Source organism: Globicephala melas, chromosome 1 (genome assembly GCF_963455315.2).
Source record: "Globicephala melas chromosome 1, mGloMel1.2, whole genome shotgun sequence".
Taxonomy (NCBI): domain Eukaryota; kingdom Metazoa; phylum Chordata; class Mammalia; order Artiodactyla; family Delphinidae; genus Globicephala; species Globicephala melas.
Window position 1 is genome coordinate 4,739,463 of NC_083314.1, and position 24,913 is coordinate 4,764,375.

The 24,913-nt window shown below is 38.4% G+C and overlaps 1 protein-coding gene across 4 annotated transcripts in view; it reads left to right on the forward strand.

Moving 5' to 3' along the window:
* The window catches only part of DENND1B (DENN domain containing 1B), a 253,377-nt gene that overhangs the window by 165,533 nt on the left and 62,931 nt on the right, over nucleotides 1-24,913 (forward strand). For all 4 annotated transcript variants that reach the window (XM_030884092.2, XM_060294108.1, XM_060294197.1 and 1 more), the window contains one exon: nucleotides 9,665-9,766. In XM_030884092.2, coding sequence (XP_030739952.1) covers nucleotides 9,665-9,766 — 102 coding nt within the window. The remainder of the gene's footprint in view (nucleotides 1-9,664; nucleotides 9,767-24,913) is intronic.

Here is a 24,913-nt window from a genome sequence, read left to right on the forward strand (position 1 = left end):
TTAGTTTGCTGCATTTAAATACTTAATCTATAAGCTACATTTTTCTTTTCATTTTCCTTTTTAAATTTGTAAAAGACTTCAGGTTTGAGGAAAGTAGATTGAAGAGAATATTTTCTTAAATGATTTAAATTATCCGTGTTGTTAGGTGACGGTTAAAATTATTAAAATATTCCATCTTGAACATTAATTACTTACTATAGTTTTTGTAGCTTGATTTTCTACCTCTTTGAGCTTGATTGAGCAGATAGTAGGGTTACAGGATTTCAATGACTGACTTGTTTTTTAAACATCGTGAAAACCAGATTCTCAGCATTTGTGGGAAAATAATTTTGTCAGAGAACGTCTTTCCTGTTTATTGATCACAGCTTATAAATTTATTTGTTAACTTATCTACATTTTTCCTTTTTATGTTTGATGTTTTCTCCTTTCCTTTCTACTGCTGGTTCTTTCTGGGAGTTGGGGGATGGTATTTTCATTCTGTATGCCTTCACATTTCTTTTGACTCAGTCTTTGAATGAAAGCTCAATTTTTAAAGTATACTGAATGTATTTGGACATTTTTTTTCCTATATATTTTCAAAATAAATAGTTTTTAAGGAAAATTATTGTATATAAAATATTTGTTGTTTTAGGTATTATCTTTACAAATAACCATGGACTCTTTCTTTGGACATTTATATAGCAGGCATATATCTTTGATATATTTTCTGATTGATGTAAAAAAAAAAAGAAAAGAGCCAAGTTTAGAAGTTACAATTATTTCATGGTTTTGTCTCTTTTCATCATAAATGTATTTTAGTGGTATCCTCCAGCTACTGGAGTACAATTGGAAAGGAAAATATTACAAAATAGCTTTTAATGGATATGAATTCTTTAATTAGGTATTACTTTTTGAAATTTCATGATTGTTTATACACACACAAAAATTGAACCAGTATTTCCCTTACGTTTGACAAAATTGAACCTGTTGATTGGTCTGTGACGGACCAGAGTCTCAGGGCCCTGCCTTCGCCTGGTGTTCAAGGCCCTCGTGATGGGCAGGTGGTCTGTGTCTTCCTTTATTTTTTCTGAACTTTGACCTCAACTCAGAGAATTCTGCCTGAGGCTCTAAATGTCCCAAGCTTCTCAGGCTTCCAAACCCTTATTTACAATGTTCTTTCTTCCTGGCAGTGCTTTTATCTTTCTAGCTTTTAATGGCCATCTAGTTCTTTCCTGATCCTTGAAGCAGTAGTTTATAGTGACACTTTCTTTCTGTGAATTGATTATATTTACTTTCCTTAACACATTTCTTTTCCCTCTTTTTTTTTTTTTTTAAAAAACATCTACCACTTCTGTGCAAAGTTTGAGGGTCCTTAGAGTTTGGTGTGCTGCCTGACAATTTGCAAGGGTCTTGAAAATCTGCTAGTTTTTTTTTTTTTTTTTTTTTTTTTTTGCGGTACACGGGCCTCTGACTGCTGTGGCCTCTCCGGTTGCGGAGCACAGGCTCCGGATGCGCAGGCTCAGTGGCCATGGCTCACGGGCCCAGCCGCTCCGCAGCATGTGGGATCCTCCCAGACCGAGGCACGAACCCGTGTCCCCTGCATCAGCAGGCGGACTCCCAACCACTGCACCACCAGAGAAGCCCTCTTTTCCCTTTTTAATATATTATTTATTGTAGTTCTTATATTATTATTTTCCCAGACATTAATAGTTTATTAATTGCTATTAAAATAATAACTGTTGAGTGCCCACTGGATGCCAGGCATTGATGGGCCCTTTGAATTAACTCTTTCATTTAACCTTTACAAGCCTCAAAATATTACCCCTTTCATTTTAAAGATAAGAAAAGTGATGCTCATAGAGTTTAAAAACCTCCACTAAGGTTCCCCAGCTGGTGACGAGTGGGGCTGCATCTGGATCTGTCCTTCCCACGGTCCCGGTCCTGCTTCAACGTGGAGTGTTTCGTTCCATTAGGCCTCCTTCCTCATATCATCTACTCCTTGAGATAAATTTTCTGAACTTACATTTCTTCTCAATGAAAATATATGGAAGACACTCCGTATACATTTACGTAAAGACTGAACAAACAATACACAATCTTAAGAATTTTCTCAAAAGGTGCAGATGGTATAGGCGTCTCATAGAGTCCATGTAAGTTTGTGAAGTAATTTGTTACTCATGCCATATATTTCCATGCATGGCTTTGTCCACGAGGGGTGACTGCCGCCACTCAAACTGCTTCTTCCTCTTCCCCCTGCACCCTCTGCAGTGGCACTGGGGAACCAGTTGGTTGTGGGTTGTGAGGGAAAGCCCTCAGGATGATCTGAGTATTCATTTTCAAATGCACATGACAAATACTGCCAAAGAGTAACTTATTTTATAAATTAAGCACTTAGAATGTCTAAGTGACAACGCTTAATATGTTCTGACTTTTCTCATAGTGCCTAATTTACACTCTCTGAATGACACACTGGCATGATTGACAAATAAGTGGTACCTGCTCTTAATTACAGAGAAAATTATAAAACTCCTTAAATTTTTGGAAAGTGATTTCAATAAAATAATGGGTGTTTTGTTGGTTTTGGATTTTAGCCAGCATCAAGTTAGCTACTTTTTAAGAATTCAAAAACAGGAGATCAAGCTAATGTGCTAAATAAATGGAAGAAAAGTGCTAAGGGCACAGAGTCTAAAACAGAGCTTGAATCCTCATTCTGTGGCTAACTAGCTGTATGACTTTGGGCAAATAACCTCTTAGTGCTTTAGTTTCCTCATGTGTTTAAAAAAAAAAAAAATACTTCTTGGGTTGTTCAGAGGATAAAATGAGTTCATATATGTAAATTACTGGAGCAGTGCCTGGTATATATAGTTAATGCTCTGTACATTAAGCTGTGATCATTAAAAATGACATTTTAGAAGTAGTAAAGTTGGTAAGGAAAATTCCCTTAACGTAACTAAAATAAAGTACCCTCTGCTGATCCCCCCAAAAGAAAAACATTGCCGTAAACATGAGAATACTTTTAAATGATTGCACTAAATAACCAATAAAGGGTCATCATTTGTACCTCTGTATCATTTGTATCACAAGCTATTAAAAAATAAAAGTCAAATTTTTGACCAACAGCTAATGCTAAGGAAATGTTTGCCTGAGTTAAAATATTGCTTAGTATATTCAAAAGCATATACTTTATTACCCTAAGAGCATGGAAATAATGCTGAAGTCTGTTCCTTTGAATATTTAGGATGATACCATTAGTTTCAAACACTCAAGCTTTTCTGGGCTGCCGTGAGCCTTGCTAATGGATAAAAAGGAAATTCTTTTTAAAATAAAGATTAGCTAGTAATCTGGGCTCCTGTTTGACTAGTAGCAAGAGCTGTCCTTCAGACATTTTTTGGATTATGTTCCTTTAAAACATTACCAGCGAGTTATATTTTGTGATTAAGTTCAAGCAATTTAAGTACAGGATTGACATCCATAATTTAGGTGGCCAATCACTAAATCTTTGCCTTAAAGCTTCCATTTAACAAATTTGTAACTGCTAACTTGTTAGAGACTTCAAAATCCGAGTTGGACAGTTTATGTACTCACCCCTCGCAGTGGTGTGGTTCCCAAAGCATGTGAGGTACCCACTCATCTTATTACCCAACCTTGAGTACCTTTTGACCTCAAGATGGTTTCTACAAAAGAAGTATTTGGTATTTGGCTTTCAGATGGAATATGGTTGCACTCTCTTTCCGCTCTTTTTTTTTTTTTTTAAACTAGTAGAGAGGGAATTTTGCTTAATTTTTTAGCAAAAATGTAAAAATATTGCCCAACTAGTATGGGGCAGGGAGAACTGGGGACTTGGCTAGTAAGGGTTCCATCTGTATATCACTGGTAATATGTGTCATGAGAATAGAGGATGTTTGTCCTTAAATTGTGGGGAAGAGAAATGTATTTTATCATAGTATGTATAAAATTAATACATAAATCTATGGATCTTTTAAAGTGCACTTGTTTATCCAAAGTGCTAGAAGCAGCTGTCCCTAAAAACAAAATCAATTTCTTTTCCCATCTTAACTTGCTGAATCACAGGCCAGTGGAACATTGAGAGCTATGTTTTTTTCAAGACAGATCTAATAACTTAGGATACACTCCTGTAATAATATGTACATAAGAGAAGATTTTTATTAATGACTAAAGTTTATGATGTGAACATGCGACTTTTCACGAACGATTCTCAGCAATTAAAGCAGCATTGTTTTCATGGTCACTAAACTGAGAGTAGATATGCCATAATAATAGCATTGGGACACTTGGAAGACAGATGCTACATAGCCTGAAAAATCTTTATTACTGTTTTCTATGAGAACCTAACTATATTTTAATATTCCCACGAGACAACTGGTAGCCAAATCTTTCAGAGAATTTAAAAATGTAAATATACCGTCATTATGCAGACATTTTTGCTTAGTTTGTTTATACTCCTTATGAAACAGTGACATTACATATTACGTGCACGTGTGCTAAGGAACTGAATAAGTACTATGTTGATGCTTTGGATTTTACTTCACATTTTTGTACAGTAGCATTCTTCCTGACACCTTCCTTTCTTTTTTTAATCAATATGAACTTTTGCTAAGTCATACACATTCTTAAAGCATAAAGATCTAGTCTATGTTTTAAGTATTTTCTTGCTCTTGCAAAGTTTCCCACCCTGGAGAATAGTCTAGAACTTTAAACACATCTATTCTTAAAAATAAACTAAACTAAAGTGTTATATTAATTCAATAACAATAACTTCTCTGAAGCTGAACATAGTAATAGGGTAGGAAAAACAGCTCCATTTCATCCATATCTTACCTGTGCCTTAATTATCTTATAAAAATAATTCAGATAGTAACTAGTGGGTATTTATTGAAGACACAAGGTACTGTGTTGGGTGCTACAGGGAATCCAAAGATGTACATTTAATACAGTGCAGAAAATGAGTGCTAAAAGAAAGATACAAATGTCTCTGGATATCCGGAGGATGGAGAATTTACTTCTAGAGGTAAATCCCGTGGTCCGTATGGGCCAGATTGATGCCAGTGGAGGGCAGTTCTGAGTAACTTAAATGCCGTCAGGTAGGAGTGACTTGCACTTCCTGGCACCCTGCAGGGGTGGCACCCTTTTTCTTCCCAATCATTAGTCATTATACAGGTGACTGAGAGTGACACTGTTCTGTGGATAATCATGACTCTGCTCTGCTTTTTATATTTTAAAAGGTAAATCAGTGTGAGCTCTGGTGTTTTTACTATTGTCAGTGGGTCCTCATCGTAGAGTGCTGGTGTGTTGTTGATTCATCCTTAGAATGTGTTTGTTGACTGACATACTTAAATGTGATGGTGAGCAGTGTGCTGGTGGTTCCTTTCTGGAAAGTCTGGTTCTCTTCTCTGTAATAAGAACTTCATTCCTACTCTACGATGCATCTTATTTTTCTTACGTCCTTCCACGCTCCTTTGTTTGACATTCCAGTTGCAGCAATTTTGGTTTTGATTCCTTTCTGTTGCCTCATGACTGCTCCATGAGCAAGAGTCAGTTGCTTTACCGTCATGTCAGAATTTTCCCGTGAAGATTTTTTCTTTTCCACCTTTTAATATTTCTACCTGATTATTCTGTGTCTCCACTGAACTATATATTTATTTACTTACTTTTCTGTCAATGAGCTGTAGAATTTTAAGAAATTAATTAGATTATAGATGAGTATTTCTCAGTTGCATCAATCTTTGTCCCTCAGTAGGGTGATCCGCTTAACTTGAATACCTAGCTCTGTGCAGCTATTTCCTAAATATAGGTTAAACAGCACATGTTCCAAGCTTGACTTTCTAGCTTGTGTTACTGTACCTTCAGGCGGCCTTCACTGTCCTAGAGGCCCTCCCCAGGCTGTACCGGCTGGTGTTACTTTCAGAGGAAAATTGCCCTTAGCTAAATGGGCAGGGCCTTCCAGGCATCTCACCTTCTCCTCCACCCCTCCCACCGAGAGGCCCAGGTTCAGTGACTGACCCACACAGGAAGTAGGAAACTGGCCTTGCCTCAAGGCTGGATGGACTCTGCCACACGATTAGTACTTTTCCGTGGGTTCAGTCTGAAGCTGATCTCCAGATGAAACCAACATTCTTGCCTGTCCTTTTTCCCTGCCGTATCCTGGTCCCCTTAGTACCTATTTCCTGAGAATTCTCCGCCAGCAAATCACTTGAACAAGAATCCCTGTCTCAGGCTTGGCTTAGAGCCCAAGCCGAGACACAAGCCACAATTGATTTTACCAGATTCTTATTAAACCTGGTTTTTGTTCTGTATTCCTAGTCTTTTTTATTTTTTTTGTTTTTTTGTTTTTGCGGTACACGGGCCTCTCACTGCTGCGGCCCCTCCCATTGCAGAGCACAGGCTCTGGACACGCAGGCTCAGCGGCCATGGCTCACGGGCCCAGCCGCTCCGCGGCATGTGGGATCCTCCCGGACCGGGGCACGAACCCGTGTCCCCTGCATCGGCAGGCGGACTCTCAACCACTGCGCCACCAGGGAAGCCCTCTGGATGTCTTTATACTCTTAAAAATTATCAAGGACATCAAAGAACTTTTGTTTATGTCGGGTCTATCTATCACTATTTACCATATTAGAAATGAAAACTGAATATATTTTAAATAGTTATTATTGATAATTTATTTCAAAACAATACAAACCAATAAAAAAGGAAGGAGAAAAAATAATTTTTAAAAATGGAAAGGTAAAAACACAAACCTACTAAGCTTAACATAAAACATGTTTTCATGAAAAATAAGTCTATTTCTAAACAAAAAATTTGGTCAGAAGAATGGCACTGTTTTACATTTTTCCAAATCTCTTTACTACCCAGCTTAAAAGAAGCTGGCTGGATTCTCACGTTTGATTCTGCTTTCATTCTGTTGCAGTATTGCAAATTATGAAGCCTCTGGAAAACTCAGTCGGATCTCGTGAGAAAATGAAAGTGAAGGGGCAAATAACATCTTAGCACTATTATGAAAATAGTTTTAGTGTTGCAGACCCTATGAAAAGGTCAGAGTCCCTGGACCACTGTTTGAGAACCACTGCTGTGTATCAGTTGATAAACAAGTCCTGTTGATTTTGCCATGAAATGTTTAGTAGCGTAATTAACCACATCAACTTCAAACTCTCACAACCTGGGTTAATCTACTTAAACTTTCTAAGCCTCAGCTTCCTCATCTGTAAAATGTAATAATTAACACAGCTTATTGTACTTTTACAGATTACATGACGTGGAATAAATAAAACATTTCATATAGTCTTGGATACCCAGAAATGGGATCATTTGGAGGTTGAGAGCATAGAGTGAATCCTGCCTCTAACAATTACAGTGCTGCGCAGTCTTGAGCAAGTGACTTAAACTTTGTTTTAGTTTAATCATGTGTAGAATATGATGATAATGAGCTTGAGGTTCATATGAGTTAATATGTGTAAAGTGCCCTACCACAGTGCCTGGCACATAACAAGTGTTATGCAGTCATTAGCTGCTGTTATTACTGTTAGTGTAGTCATAGGTGCCCCATAAATGTTAGGTAATAAGAGTCAGTGCTGTTTCTTCCTGTCTGCTGCCTAGTTTGTCTTTTCTTGCCTGATTTATTGTGTACCATTATTTCCTCTTGCTTATGCGCTCTCCATTCCAAAACACGTACACACGCTTCTTTGAGCTGCTTGAGGCCTTCAAGGAGACAGCCAATGTCTTAGAATGTGGCTCGGGCCTTTTCTAGGATGGCTCAACCTACCCTTTCCCTCTGGTACTCTCTGTAACCCATGCCCAGTAGCCACTAGGCCTCAGCCAACCTCTTATTATCCCACTTTGGTGCTTTCTCTAATTCACACCCACCCCAAACACACTACCCACGTTTTGTCCACGTCTGTCCTCTCTCAAGACTGTCTGTGTTTCATAAAGCTTCCATTCGTTTTCAAAACCAGCTCAAATTTCCTCTGTGAAGCCACAGATGCCCCCAGATTAAACCTTCCATACTGCAGGCCTAAACTGGGAATTTAGCACGCAACACTGGATATGTAGTCACCTTACTTGGAACAAGACAGTTTTTGAGAAACTACTCAGTCCTAATCCTGATTTTTCATCAGGTCATAAATAAACCAGAAGATCCTAAGCAGAGTTCCTTCTTACCACGCCATCCAATTTGACTTGGATTGAAAAGAATCTGTTCCACAGAATACACCCCAAGGATGACAGCAATTGAGACTCTTGTGTATTAATACATAAAACTTTACAGCATTGTTAAACAAGCCTTATTTTTCTTCCCCCTGTGAGAAAATTCTAAGATGTGTCAGGGCTTTGTCTTCTTCATAATCATTGAGATTCTTAGCGAACAAACTGTTGATCAATTAAAGGTTCAGTTGGAAGCTTTTACCGTGATGGTTGTTATCAAGGAGGGGGGCAGGCAGCACGTCTGAGCTTTCTCTGCCCCTTCTCCTGACAGATTGCAGGCAATTGCTACAAGATTAGTGAGGACAGAGTTCTTCCAGGCAGTTCACATTGGCTGATGACTAGTTACGCCCAACTCTTGAGGAAGAGTCGGTAGACTTTGCTCCCACCTCTTCTCCCTGGAGACTTTCACCCCCGCTCTCTGCACCCTCCAATCAGAAGAAATGCTTGCTTGTAACATCAGAAGTCTAAGCTTTTCAACTGGAGCTAGAACTCTATATTTGAGTTGAAGACTATTCTGCAATGTTAATGACAACTTTTAGACATATTACAGACTGTAATAAAATCTCTCTCACATGTTTGGGGATGAAAAGTCCATCAAATAAAAATTAAGATTATCAATAGTCCTGATTTCTTTGTTATAGCAATGATATAGTTGGAACTGCCGTTAGAGGCAATGATTTTGTTTATTTTTAAAATTTATATTTGCTTTGGAAAAGACAATATGTCATACGGAGCAAGGCTTTAGCTTACTTGCTATTTCATTTATTCACTTATAAAACATTTATTGGGCTCCCAGTGTAACTAGATATATTGCTGATATTAGGGATTCAAAGACAACAGGTCTTTACCTTTAACAGGATTCCTTGTTTGTTGTTTTTCCCCCATTAGATTGTAAGTTCTATGATAGTGGCAAATACGGTGTATTTTTTTTTTTTTTTTTTTTTTTGCGTCATGCAGGCCTCTCACTGTTGTGGCCTCTCCCGCTGCGGAGCACAGGCTCCGGACGCGCAGGCTCAGCGGCCATTGCTCACGGGCCCAACCGCTCCATGGCATGTGGGATCTTCCCGGACCGGGGCACGAACCCATGTCCCCTGCATCGGCAGTCGGATTCTCAACCACTGTGCCACCAGGGAAGCCCTGTGTGCAATTTTTAATACTCATAATCAATCTAATGATATTAAATCTTTGTTTTTAGGGGATTTAGTCTTACTGTGAGGGAGTGAAAGTGACCATTTTTTAGAGCCCAAGGGATGCTTGATTAGGAAGCTATGGCAGAAGCTTATCGGCTCGAGGAATATTTCTACCAGCCTGACCTCCAGCCATGATGTGTAAGGGTCTCACTCCCTCTACACCCTGAGTACCTTGAAGTTCTGTCTTACACTCCTGTGTGACCCCCCCAGGTGCCTCTTCAGATAGACTGGTTTGTGCTGACTTTCTGTTGACGTCCCCGAAATTCTTTGTTTCTATCCAGGGTGAGCCCATCACGTTCTGTGAGGAGAGTTTCGTCAAGCACCGCTCAAGTCTGATGAAACATTTTTTAGAAACCGCAGTTAACCTCCAGCTTTTTAAGCAGGTAAGAGTGGACCTCCACGTTTTGTTCTGTAACAAGTTTACAGAAATGTAACAGGAATTTATAACACTTTTTTGTCACTGTAAAATTATGTCTGAACTTTGCTATTAAAAACTTCCTCACTGAAAGTTGCTCAGCTGATGGTCTCACAGAGGAGAGTATCCAGGCGCAGCAGAAGCAGCAGTAAGACTGGTTATGTAAGGCATCTTAGAAGGGTTTATCGTACTGTGCTAGATGGGTATGGTAAACAACTGAGTTTTTTAATAGGACCATCCCAATGCAATCCAGTTTATAAAAACGATTTATAAATACGTAACTTTTCAAGCTTTGTAAAACTTTACATAATCACAAATTAAAATTTCAGAAAAAATTTATAGTCCTTCTGTGTGTCTTGATTTCTGGCTCAGAAAATAAAACTGTCATTTCAAAAAGCAGCAGCTTGACATCAGATTCCAGAAAGTTTAGATGCAGTGTCTCTTTCATCCCACTGTGTGATCACGGCAAGTTTCTTAATTTAGGCTTGCCGTATTTCTGTTTATGTAATTTAAATTAAGTTCTTAACACTTACTTTTCTTATTCCACATGACAATTTTAAGTGTAAAGTTAGCTATGTGAATTCAACATTTAATGAAGACCTACAGTGTGTCATAAACTGTGCTTGGGGCCAGGGTGCAGACATGAATAAAAACTCAGTGATGGTACTTCCCTGGTGGCGCAGTGGTTGAGAGTCCGCCTGCCGATGCAGGGGACACGGGTTCGTGCCCCGGTCCGGGAAGATCCCACATGCCGTGGAGCGGCTGGGCCCGTGAGCCATGGCCGCTGAGCCTGCATGTCCAGAGCCTGTGCTACGCAACGGGAGAGGCCACAACAGTGAGCAGCCCGCGTACGGCAAAAACACAAAAAACAAACCAAAAAACTCAGTGATGCCCTTGAGAAGCAGACAAGTTAATAGAAATTCCTTTGTCTGTTAAGAGGAAAGAGACCAAATAACTCAAAATAAGCTTCAAATTAGATAAGTAAAGAAACCAGCATGGTTAAAAAATCCAATACCATTTATCTGTATTCTGAGGAAGTTCTAAATAATGATCTGAGTTAGAAGAATGCTCTGTGGGGATATACCTGTCTTCCAATATGTGAAAGGTTACCTTAAAGAAAGGATTAGATTTGTCCAGTACACAGCTTTCTGGAACAGAAAGAACCAGGTTTTGTGGGTTTCCAGATTAAAGATGTCTTGTGAATTTCCCAGGATGGAGTGGGCTCCCTTTGGAGCTCTCTGTCCCTAGAGGGCTCCGGTATAGACTGAATTACTTCGCAGGATTGGAACAGGATCGAGTGATGGTCTGTAAATGCTGAAGTGTGTGGGTACAGTGCAGGCCCAGGCTAGTCGTCCAGTACATGCTTGTTGAGTTAAATATCAGTGCCCTTGCTGTGTTTTTGTCTGTCAAGAGGAGATAATTATACCTCCCATTGTCAAAACTGAGTTATGAAGCTCAAATTATATGGAGGTCAAGGACTGAATGGTTGGGTAGAATGACGCATTACTTCCCTTTTTGAGATTCTGTAACTGGAGTCTTATCGTTTGTTAAAGTTCATACATGGTCTTTTTTTTTTTTTACATAACTACAAAAAGCATATGTATTTTAGGAGTCAGGTAGAGTTGGGTTAAACCTTGGCTTTGTCACTCAGTAGCTTTTTGTTCATAAGTATCTGTTTCTTTTTCTGTAAAATAACAAGTATCGTACCCTGCCCCACAGGTTGTGATACGGTTTATGTGAATTAACACCTGTGCACTCTCAGCTCGACAGTGCATGCAACTTTGTGGAAGCTCATATATTTTAGGGTCTGCCTCATCCTTAGAGCAGTTACATTAACAAAATACATATCTATGCAGGATGTTTTAAAAGTATGACTTGGTCAGAAAGGCTAAATGTAACATATGAAAATGGTCAAAGTAGAACCGATTATAGGACAACTTGGATAGTTTTACATACACCAATTGACCGTGTTCTTGAACTTGATACTATTTTATGAACCTTAAGAAAGAGATATTTGAAGGTATCCCTGAAAGGACTTGAGATTCTGTTGACAGCGTCACAAAGTTGTAAAGGTGAGTCAGGTCCAGCATCCGAGGTGCCGACAGTACAGTGTTGTGTGCTTTGGAATGTGTTAGGAGTGTGGATCTCCTGCTCATGTTCTTATCACACACAAACAAACAGGAACATAAATGGACACAAGGAAACTTTTGGAGGTGATGGACATGTTTATTACGTGGATTGTGGTGATGGTAACAGGAGTATATACATCTGCCCAAACTCAGCAAATTGTCTGCATTAATTATGTGCAGTTTTTTGTATACCAGTTACGCTTCACTAAAGCTTGGGGGGAAAAGGGAAAAAAATAGGAATCGATTGATAAAAATTATTAGCATAGATGAATTCTCAAAGACACTACTGATCTTTCTGAAAGAATATAAAAATATTTATTAGGTACAAATGATTAATATTCCTGACCATGAGTTTGTGATCCATTATGGGTCAAGAACTACCTAGGTCCTCTCTTTATTCAACAATTCTTATGCATCAAAATTGAGAGAACATGAACCCAGGAGAGAAGCATATAATTTTAAGGTAGGCATTAAAGTGAACTGTAATTTCTGATAATATGGCAGGGAAGGATTCGGAGCTCACTTATGTACTGAAACAATTTAAAATGCAGAATTTGAAAAAACATCGTGGTGAGGGTCACAGGAGACAAAGCCCAGTGCTTACTCTCCAAGATGAGAAGTGTGATAGGAGATTCAACTCGCATCAATCTGGGAAGACTTACTTAAAGGTAAACAAGAAATAAAGGTGCTCCTTCCCTTCAGCCACTTCCTGGGGATTGTACATCTGAAGCTCTGGCATGAGTGGAGGGGAGGAAAGAGCGCTGCTGAGAAGTTGCCACTCACCAGCATGCACAGGACTCTGAAGCCTGAATTAATAATTTCTGATTTGGTCTGACCAAACTCAAGTCAAGTGTAAAGTTATCCTGACTGTTAGTGCCCTCAGGCAGAAGCAAATATGCATCCTCCTTGAGGAATCCCCCTTCATCCAGGCATCAAGGAATTCTCCCAGCTAAGATCCCAAAGAGAAATTTCACTCTTAAAAGTCATTAGACATACAGGGAAACAAATCGTGAACCAGAAACAGCAGATAGAAACTGACCTGCAGAGACTTCAAATACTGGATGTAACAGAAGTAGAATATAAAATAGCTGTGCTTAAGATGTTCAGACAAATAAAAGACGAGCTTTAAAAATGTTCAAGGCGTAAAAACTTTGAAGAATGTAAAGACAATTTTAAGAATGTAGCAAATAAACTTCTGGTAAGGAAGCATGTAATTTAAATGAAAGGAAATTGATGTATTAATTAATAGCCAGTCAGATCTAACTAAAGAGAGATTTGCTGAACTGGAAGATGTGAAAAAGAAATTATCCAGAACATAGTACAGAGCCACGAAGAAGTAGAACATGTAAGAGATTAATAAACATAAAGGGTGGAGTGGAAATGTCTGAAATCCATACAGTCAGTCCTGAAAGGAGCAGACATGAAGTGCAGGAGAGATGCTGGTTGGAAGGACAGGGCCAGAGCCAGTTACATGCACACTTTATAAATTCAGGAAGTCCCACATCTCCAAACTGAGGAAATAAGAAATCTACACCCACACAGCAGATTCAGCTCTAAAACATTCAATAAAGAGGAAACTTTTTTAAAAGAGAAAAAACAGATTACTTTCAGAGAGCAAATACTGACAGATGACTTCACACCAGCAGCAGTGGAATCCAGAAGATACTGCCATATCTTCAGTGTGTTGAGAAAAAAATGCCTAGAGTCCTACACCAACTAAAATACGTTTTAATTGCAAGAGTGCCATGCAGACATTTCCCTGCTAAAGCTGAGTTTGCCCTCTGTGTTGGCTTTAATGATGTGTCCACTTGGTGAGGCTGTGGCCCCCAGTTATTTAATCAAATGCTAATCTAAGTATTGCTGTGAAGGTATTTTTACATGTGTAATTTAAACCCCTAATCATTTGGCTTTAAATAAGGAAGATAATCCTACATGAGCTGGATGGGCCTGTCGGAAGCAGTTGGAAGGCTTGTAGAACAGGACTGAGATTTTCCTGAAAGAGAGAAGGTACACCTGTGGGTGGCAGCATCGGCCCCTGACTGTGGTCCCACCTGCCCATGGTCTGTCCTTCCTGACTGCCTATCCTATGAATTTCCTACCTGCTTAGCCAGCCCTCATAATCCTGTAAACCAGTTTCTTATAATAACTCTCATATGTGTATATGTATCTGTCTATCTGTCTCTTAAATCTTTTACTGGTTCTGCTTCTCTGGTTGAACCCTGACTACCCTACCAACAGGAGAAAGAAATTCTTAAGGAAGTACTTTAAGAAAGTAATTCAGAGAGAAAGTTTTCTCAGATCTAAGATGGAATGTCTGAAATGCAAGAAGGAAGGAAGAGCAAAATAAATGGTAAATATGTTAATTAAATTTAACCAATATTTACTGTGTAAGACAGGCCAGTTCTCCCACACATTCCAGAATCAAATGGTTCCACTTCAATTTCCAAAAAATTCCTGTTTTGACTATGGCAAAAGGGAGATACTCTTCAGTCTCTTTTGTAAGGCCAGGATAACCTTGATTCTAAAACCTAAGACAGCATGAGAAGAAAACATTATAAGCCAGTTTCATTTATGCCCACAGATGCAAAAATTTAAGCAAAGTATTTTCAGCCAATTCTAACAAGGTGTAAAAAGGATACTGCTTCATGGGCAGGTTGACTTTATCCCAGAAATTAAATGGTAGTTACACATTAGGAAATCTATGAATGTAATTCGCTACATTAACTCATTATAGGAGTAAAATCATTAGATCATCTCAACAGATGCACAGATTTTTCATAATATTCATTAGAGTCATGATAAAAGCAAAAAGGCATGATTAAACATATTTTCAATAAACATCATACTTAAAACACTAATGTTTCCCTCTGAGAAAGGTTCTATCTATTACCATTGGAACCCCTCACATATATAATTTAGCCACAAAAAACATAAAGCTTTAGAAAGTAAGACACCAAACTGACATTATTACTTTGAGTATAAAGACAAGTTACTTAGGACATAAAGAAATAGCCTAATAAATTTGACTTCATGAAATTAAGAACTTTTGGCTATCAAAAGACTCCATATTTGCAATACTTTTGAACCACCCAAGAGTTTAGAAACTAGAATATAAAAAAACAAACTCCCGCATGTTGGTAAAAAACATATATAATTGTGCAGAAGATTTGGATAAGCACATGCAAATGAAGAAACCTGAATGGCTAATAAAGATATACAAGATGTTCCACCTCATCTGTAATCAGAGAACAGCAAATAAAAAACATAATGAAATACCCCCTCACACTCACCAGACTGGCCCAGTTTTAAAAACCTGAAAATCTCAAATTTTGGCAAAGACATGGAGCACGGGACCAAGTTTCAGCTGTTAAGGGGAGTGAAAATTTGCACAACTTATTGACAAGACACTTTGGTGCTATGACTTAAACTTCAGTTTCTTTTGACCCAGCAATTTCACTCTAAATTGTGCACCAAAAATCATCTACTAAAATTACTCATAACAGCAAAGTACTGCTGGTAATCTTAGACAGTCATCAGTATTAAGATGAATAAATTGTCACATTCATACAATAGAACAGCTACACAACAGGGAGATGAATGAGCTTCAGCAGAACTAAATGTGAATGAATTAAAGGAACAAATCACTGAAGAATTGATATGATGAGTCCTTTTATGTAATAATGTTCAACAGTGAGGAAAACTAAATAATGTATTATTTAGGGAAACGTGATAAAATTATAAAGAAAGACAAGGAAAGGATAAGCTGAAAGGATTATGATCTTTTCTGTAGGGAGGAAATGTTCTGGGAGTTGGCTTTGTCATTATTAATTAGGCTATTAATTACTTAAGTTATTTAAATTCCTTAAGTGTTGTATAAAAACATATTCTTTTTTTTTTTTTTTTTTTTTACTATTTCTGGATTCGCCGGTAATAGGCTTTGTTTTCACTGACAGCTGACTTCTTATCCTCTTTAGACCTCGGTTACTGCATCTGTAACATGAATTAGACTAAAAGGTCACTAAGTCTGAGATACCTTTCGGCTCTAACATTCCATGATACCATGGAATAAACATGGCTTAGACAGATGATAGGAAGTTCCATTTGGATAAATTCCTCTTTAGATAATGGATTTGGAAGGAATCCCAGAAACCACTTCTTAAACCCATGGCTCTGACAGCACCTTTAGCTTGCAGCTTTACAGAGATTTAAGCCGTTAGTTTTAAGTGTCTTCCTTTTGTTTCCTATTACACTAACCCAGCAGAGGAGATTATTTTCTTGGGTATTGTTTGTTATTAAGGCCATGGGAACTAGAGTTGTTTCTGCTCATTTTACTATACACGCCCCATGGCCAAGGACCGTGGCTGAACTTACTGTGGAGATCCCAGAGCCTCATGCAGACCACGGACCTGTGGGATGTCCATGAATACAGACTCTCTGTTCACTGGCAGCCTAGGTCACTGTTGGACATCTGGAGCTCAAATATATTACAGTAGATACATTTTTTCCACAAAATAATTCTGCTTGTCCATATTCTAACTTTATCGGAGTGGAAAATGATAGGGAAATTCAACTTGGCAAAACCTCTTTTAGTGTTCATCATAAGATAATATAAATGTGTCTTTCTCAAACTTTCCCATCCAGTAATGTTCTCATTCTGCATACTGGAAGAGAGCACTTTTTTTTTTTTTTTGGTTTGTAATTTTTCTTTTTTTTTTAACATCTTTATTGAAGTATAATTGCTTTACAGTGGTGTGTTAGTTTCTGCTTTATAACAAAGTGAATCAGTTATACATATGTCCCCATATCTCCTCCCTCTTGCATCTCCCTCCCACCCTCCCTATCCCACCCTTCTAGGTGGTCACAAAGCACCGAGCTGATCTCCCTGTGCTATGCGGCTGCTTCCCACTAGCTATCGATTTTACATTTGGTAATATATATAACTCCATGCCACTCTCTCACTTCATCCTAGCTTACCCTTCCCCCTCCCCATGTCCTCAAGTCCATTCTGTACATCTGCGTCTTTATTCCTGTCCTGCCCCTAGGTTCTTCATAACCATTTTTTTTTTAGATTCCATATACATGTGTTAGCATACGGTATTTGTTTTTCTCTTTCTGACTTACTTCACTCTGTATGAAAGACTCTAGGTCCATCCACCTCACTACAAATTACTCAGTTTCATTTCTTTTTATAAAAGGCTGAGTAATATTCCATTGTATATATGTGCCACATCTTCTTTATCCATTCACCTGTCAACGGACACTTAGGTTGCTTCCATGTCCTGGCTATTGTAAATTGTTTTTAAAAAGAGTGGGCCTGTGCTTTCTCCTGTGAGGGTAGCCTTTGTTTTTACAGCTGTAGTGAATAGGGAAAGAGTCCTCACTCTGCTGTTCTTAAATACTTACTTATTGGCATATTGACTAGTAGTACTTCTTAGAATACTCTTATTCTTTTTATCCGTGATACAACATTCTAACTTTTTCCCTTTCTCTAGGCAGTTCCTCCTGGGCCCTTTATCATTACGCTTGCCTCTGTCTATACCCTGAATGTCTCTGTCCTCAGACCTCTACGTCTCTAGCTCATACCAGCTCACTGGGCTTCCTTATGTAGGACCATACATGCGTTAATTACCTATTATGATAAGTCCTAAACGTATCTTTAGTCTAGACCCATGCAAATGTATACATGTGTGTATGCATATACATACACTCCCATACAAACATGTGCATCGCCCATATACATACGTGCATCTGCACATACACAAACATACTGGCCCCTCCTGCACCCCTTCTTTTGGGAACTAATTCTACCCTGTTGCCTAAACCAGAAAATTAGGCGTCATCTTTTCTCATACCATCACCACGAACCTTTCTTGCACGCAGTTTCTAGTTGTTTACTATGTTCTGTTGATTCTGCTTTCTAAATATTAGATTTACCTATTTTATTCTCCCCCGTTTCAGTGCCAGTGACTTCTTGGGTAACCGGTTTGTGTTCTTTCATTTCGCGCCCCTTTCAAGCCATCCTCCAGTCTGCTTTGAGAGTATTCTTTGTGAAAAGCATATCTTACATATTTCTCATTATATCTAGGGTGATGTTCACACCCTAGCCTGGCACACAGACTCCGTCATCTTCTGGCATTTGTCTCTCTAGTTTTCTCTCTAATACTTCTCTCAATACCCTTACTGCAGCCATTCTGGATGTCTGCTCTTAGGTCTCTGAAAATGGTTTCCCCTCTTTATGCTTCTCACTTGAATTGTAATGGATACTTAATAAATAGTGAGAGAATGAATGATGGTCATCATGAATAAATAAAAATAACATTTGTTGAATTATGACTTATGCAGGGTACTGTTTGAGTGCTTTATCTAGACTAGTTTAATCTTCACAGTGACCTACTTTATTACTGCCACTTTGCAGGTTATAAACCTAAATTATGGGGAGGTTAAATAATTTGCTAAGAGTGTACACAGCAGCTAGTATGTGGTCGAGTTAGGACTTGCATCCACAGAGCCACTAAGACTTACCGTCCCTTCAGGAATAAAGGAATGAATAAATGCATGTATGCTTGTCTCCTTCCTGTCTTCTCTGGCTTGAACGCTCTCTCTCCATTTTACGTTACTCAACTCAGTCATTCTTTAAGACTTGGTTCTGATGTCCCTTTTGCAGGTTCTTGATCTCTCAGTCGTTTATAAATTCCTTGCCTTTTAGCGTCTTGGATTTGTACCATATGATATTTGTTGGTTTGTTTGGCTCCTTCTTGAGTTGTAGGCTCTGTAAAGACAAGGATCACTTTTAAAGTGTTTGTATCCTAATATCTAGTATATAGTAGACACTTAATATTGTTAAATAAAGAAATCAAATAAAAACTGCTATTCCTGTTATAAGAAATAGGCAGGAAAATGTCTTTATGATTTTGGTAGATGATGAGCTCATAAAATTGAATATAATGGATATTTTATAAGCTCTTCATCTATTTCATTTGGGAAAATCCAAACATTGTAGGAGTCAGGTGTTTCAACTGAGTGGTGTCTGTAATTTCAAACCCAGAGTCACTTAATGGTATAGTGTGTAAAAGGGAAAATTCTGCGGGATCCTCAGCACTCTCTGTATTTTGTGCTACAACCCACTTTCTCTGACTTCATAAGATATTGGATAAAAGGAGTGGGTCAGAAGCCAAATATTTTCCTTTTATGTTAGCTGGAGATTTTAGAAAGCTTTTAACATAAATAATAAATTCTTATACATTTCTACATTTTCCTATTGATCTTTTTTGAAAGAAGCACGATAGTTATTTATGGTATGTCATCTATAGCTAAGATCAACACATGCATTCTAGTACTAAAAATTCAACAGTTCGGGAGTATTAGGAAATACTTGACATATGAATGGATGGGAGATGGTAATTGTATCCAGCACATACTTTATATGATGAAAAAAGAATAAAAATACCATGTGACATAGGGAAGACATGGACTCCTATTGGTAGCAAAAGGAATACACAAGGAGAGTGAGCTTATTAGGACAAGGGATACATTTTTTCAGCATCCTTTGTTAACGAGTTTCAAGTAGTATCCTAAACAGCGTTTGTCTAAATGTGGGCTCAAACCACCTGCAGATTTAGCTAGAAAGTCTATTAAAGATGCATCTTCTTGAGTCTCACCTTCAGAAATTTTGGATTTAGGAGGCTTGGATTAAAACCCAGAAATTTACATTATTAATGAAATACCATAAAAATAGGCACACTAAAATTTTAGAAACACTCATCTAAGTATTCTTTATTCATTCTCTCATTCAGCAGTATAATTTGAGTGTCTACTGTCTACTAGAAAGTGTTCTGGGTGCTGGGATACTTTGGAGAACAAAGCAGAAAAGAATTTCTGACGTTGTGAATTCTGTGTTTCTAGTGGGAGGGAGACCAACAATAAGTTAACTAAATTATGTAGAATGTTCAGAGATGATAAGGACTGTGGAAAAGTAAATAGAACAAGAAGGGGGACCACCAGGGGTTGGGGTGAGATTGCAACTTAAAGTAGCATAGTCGGTGTAGATTTCATGGAGAACGTGGCATTTGGGCACCATCCTGTAGGGTGGTCACGGGGGAAGCAGAAGGAAGACTTAGACGCTGTGCTGTAATCTGCGTGAGAGGAGAGAGCAGTTTGGAACTGGTCTGTGGAAGATGAGAGAACTGGTCAGACTGTGGATCTGTTCTGAATATAGTCAGTGGATGTTCTGAAAGATTTAACGTGCAGTGTGAGAGAAAGGAGTCAGGGATGATTCCATGATTTCTCATCCAAGAAACTGGCAGGATGTATTCGCATTTTATCGAAATGGGCAAGATTGTGGGCAGGAGAAATTTTGGTGGGCAGAATAAGAGTTCAGTTTTGGACATGTTAAGTCTGAGGTGTCTTCTAGACATCCAAGTAAGATATTTATTAGGCAAGTGGATAGATGAGGCGGAGGCAAAAATTAGACCTGAGATATACATTTGGGAGTCATCAGCGTATAGATAGTAGTTCAAGTCATTAGACTGGAGACCAAGTGAGACGACCAAAGGAGTGAGTATAAATAGGAATGACCAGAGGTCCAGGGACCAGGAAATAGCAGAGGGCAATGACCAAGGACGCCGAGAAGGAATGAGTAACTCTGGAGGTAGGAGAGAATTCAGGCTAGTGAGTACCTTTGGGACCAAGTGGAGAAAGGACACCATAGTGGAGGGACCAACTGTGTCAGATGCTTGTGACAGGTTGATTAAAGGAAGAACTTGGACTTGAGCACTGGATTTAGTAACATGGAGATAGGATGACCCCAGCAGGAGCAGCTTTACCGGAGAGGTGAGGGAGACCTTGTGATTGGGGTGCAGGCGGGGAGGGCCTGGAGACAACAGTACTGGCTGCACTTCTGAGTTTTACCCTAAAGAGGAGCATCGAAGTGGACAAGGCCAGAGAAGACATGGGGTCAGGAGGAGAAGGCACGTGTTCGTGGGCTGTAGGGCAGACCTGGCAGAGATGGGTCTACTCAGGAGATAGGAGGAGGAAGCATTAGAGGAGCTGGTCCCTGCGGAGCAGACACCCCATGACAGCAGGAAGGAGTGGGGCCGTGAGCCAGGAGCTGTGGCAGAATTTCTCTTTCAGTTGCTTTAGGTTTCTTTTTTTTTTTTTTCCAGTGAGATTAGGAGGCAAGGTCATGGGCTGAGAGAGGAAGGGGAGGTGGTTGGACCTTTAAGGGGAGAGAAGACCTGAAGTAGATGGAGAGTGAGCGGGCTGGAGAAAAAAGGAGGTGGTTCAGCATCGTTCAGAGCACCGTTGAGACTGCAGATTGTGAATTAAGGTGAGAACAGGCATCACTGCTGCTTGATTTTTCTCTCAACCCCTGGACCTCGGGACAGGCCTGCTGGGTGCATCCACACCTGCTGTGCCTTGTTGATGCCCGTGGTTCCCCTCTCCCGGGTCCTCTTCTCCCCCGGACCACGGGCTCACGGGCTCACGGGCTCACTGCCTCATTGCCCTCCAGCCTTGGCTCAGGTGTCGTCCTCATGGTGATGCCTGCCCTGGACCACACTGTTGACAACTGAAAGCTCCTTGCCCCACACTCCCCGAGCTCCCTTGTTCAGGTCTGTTTTATTTTCCAACACGCATTCCCTTCTAACACATTACATAATTTATTACACTTCTTATTTCATGCTATCTGTTCTGTCCCCCCGTCCCCAAACGCTAGATGTTTAAATATTATGAAGGCTTGAATTTTTGTCTGTTTCATTCATTTCTGGTTTTTTAGGCATCTAGAAAAGTGCCTGGCATATAGTAAACATTCAATTAAATGTTTATTGAATGAACAGGTTAATGAATTTTTTTTTGTCTGGTGGTCATGAAGCTCAAAAAACTTAATTCTGTTGCAGATTATTTTGTGTCTGTTGATATATCCTGGAAGGGCTGTTGTTGTCCCACTAAGTTATTAGTTCTGATGATAAATTGCACTGAGTGGGCTTTTTACAATACCCTTCAAAGTGTTTTTCTGTTCCTTATACCATGGTGGTCTAATTTAGTATACTACAGTCATATGATTACCTAATTCTTGAAATGGAATAAAAATAACTATTTCTGTTCCTTCACATACTTAATTCTCTTGGTTTAGCTTTAAGCTGACCTAGCTTTTCCCCACTTGTAATAGCAGTTTGTGTTTATATATAGCTACTAACTGAATGCTTAGCATTTAGCAGATGTCTGTAAGTATCTGTTGACTAATTTATTGTAGCACTTCAGTGTCATTTTCACTAACCTGTCAAGGTGTACTGAGCCTGTTTAAGAAGAAATATTTAAATTAGACTACTTTTTTTTTTTAGCCCAAGCCCAAAGCATTATATAGAAAGGAAAATTTAAAGATCCATAAGAAATTAATATATTTTAAAAGTAATTTTTTTGCAGTATTTAAATTTTCCTTTAAATTTCTAAAGATTTCTAATTCGTTAAAAAATGTCTTTTTCTCTAGCTCTGAAGACTTTAATAGTTATCTTTGTGCCCAAGAAGGGTTTCTAATATGAGATAACTTTTTGAGACTTGGTCATTTCTCCCAGGTGGAGAAGGGGTGTGGGCGTGTGGATTTGTGTGTTGTGTGGCTCCAGTGCACCTGCTGCTTTTCTTCAGGGACAAGACTGTCATGTTGGCACTAAAAACAGTGCTCCCCCTCCCCCCTCCCCAGCTTGGTAGAGAAGTGCTCCCCTGGCCCCCTCTCCCCAGAACAATCTTTTTATGAGCTCTTAATTAAAAAGTCAAATATTTCTCCTAAAATGATATAAGAATCTTGAAATTTAATTATTGTTGTCCTCAGAGTTTTGATGGATCAATTGCAATTAAATATTTATAGGACATATTCCTAGACCACTGAAGTCATTGGAACACGGAGTAATAGCATAACTTGTTTTGGATTTTTGGACTGAATGCCAGAAACTCGCTGAATGGTGAAGAATCAAAGAACTATGAAAAACATACACTTTGTCTCTCAGAGGAAAGATACATTCCCTCTGGCCTACTGGCCATCTATTCACGTTTAACTTGTGAATCTGATCAGAACATACTTTTTATATTTTTTATAAAGATGCTTGCCGTCAAGTCTGTTCTTTATGTTTTATTACATTTGTAAAACATTCATTTTATATTTAATTACATGTTAAAAGCTGAAGTGGAGATGTTCATTTCCATTTAACAGTAGTGCTTACTGAAGGGCATTTACAACAACAGATAATTTCTTTAGATTGACTCAGTTTCCTATTAAGATGGTTGTTTGAAGATAAAAACTCTTTGGAAAACCTTAGTGATATCAATATCAAAAAAAAAAAAGAGTCAGCAGGAAGCAGTTTCACTGCTTAATTACATTTATCTTGTAACCTGTTACACCACTTTAAGAGCACATTGTAAGGATTAGCAAAATCCAGAATCTTGCAACTGTTAATGACTTAGAGGGGATGATGTTATTGATCTTGAGAACTAAGTTTATTCTTATTAAATACATTTTGTCTATTTATAGTTTATAAGTAAATTATGGAATCTATACTATGGAATTATGTCTATGAATGTTTTTGAGATTTCCAGTTATGTTGTGTGATTATTTAGCATGTTTAGTTCCAGGTTTTAATTTTTACTTTTGGAATAAAAAGCAAAGTACTAAGATTTATGTAAAAAGCATTAACTTAAAGCATACTCATAAATTCTTTTAAAAATCTACTTGCACCTAATTTTAACTTATGTCTTAGATACATGTTTACTAAGTGATGTGGGTAAGTACTAGTCAAGCGACAGGTTACAGTACATTATATAGACATTGATTTTCCAACAGGTAATACGTTTTAGTTCAAAATTATATCTATACAACTGCAGCTACTGTTTTCCCTTACTATGAAATGCTACAGAGTTATTAGAGTGGTGTGATCATGAACCAATCTCACTTGGAAAAAATAAAAGCCGTTATTGACTCAAAAATACAAAAAGGAGTTTAGAGAACTGTTAGGTTCAGCATTCCTCTCCATTTATACCACTTCTCAGTTATTCCTGGGTGTCTGCATTGGTATGTGTGTGTATGTAATGTGTGTGTGTGCGCGCATGTGTGTGCACACAAAATTAATCTTTTAGGAACAGACATTTTCATTAAGTATGTATGTTGATAAGTGTCAGTCACTGACAGGATTGTTTGCAAAGTCAGTGATAACATGGGGCATTTTACCAAGTGATGAATTTCTCTTAGCTCAAATCACTAGTTTAGTAACACAGAGTAGTTACTCATCCTCAAAAACGCATCATCAGTAAATAGTTTGGGGATTTATCTCTTTTTAGACTTGAACTGTTCCACTCAAACTAAAATGAATGGATTATTTCCAGTAAACACAAAAATGAAAACCTTTTAAAAAGTCTTGTAGTCTTAATCTTTTAAGGCAAATTAAGTCCTTTAAAAGGATGTCTTAGTTTGTTCCATTTGTCAGTAATGTATTATTTTAAATTTAACATTTTGCTTCACCTTATTTTTTCAAAATCCATCACCTTAGATCACTTTAGTTTGATTTATCATACTGTGCTGAAAGTGTGTGCAAGTCAAATTCTGCAAGCATTTTAAACTATATTATTTTCACATTAACCATTTATTGTATGTAGCAAAGGTGCCCAAGGTTGGAAGTTACTTTTATCTCGAGATGAAATGAATAATTCCACAACTTATAGTTCTTTAACTTTAAAACCATGAAAAGTGTATACCCTTTAGTATTGTTTCAGTGTATTCAGTCCCTCGTAAACATTCATTTCCAACTATGTGTTAGGCGTTCTTCCAGGTGTTAAAGCTGCCTACCTGAGGGGCCGTGATTCCCCGCTCAGGAACCTCAGGGGTTGACAGAGAAGGAAAGGGTGGTAACAGTAGGGAAAGTAAACTTGATTATTTAACATTTATTCTGTGTCTACAATATAGGCACTTCACGTTATTTTAGTTAACTCTTACAAAACCCCATAAG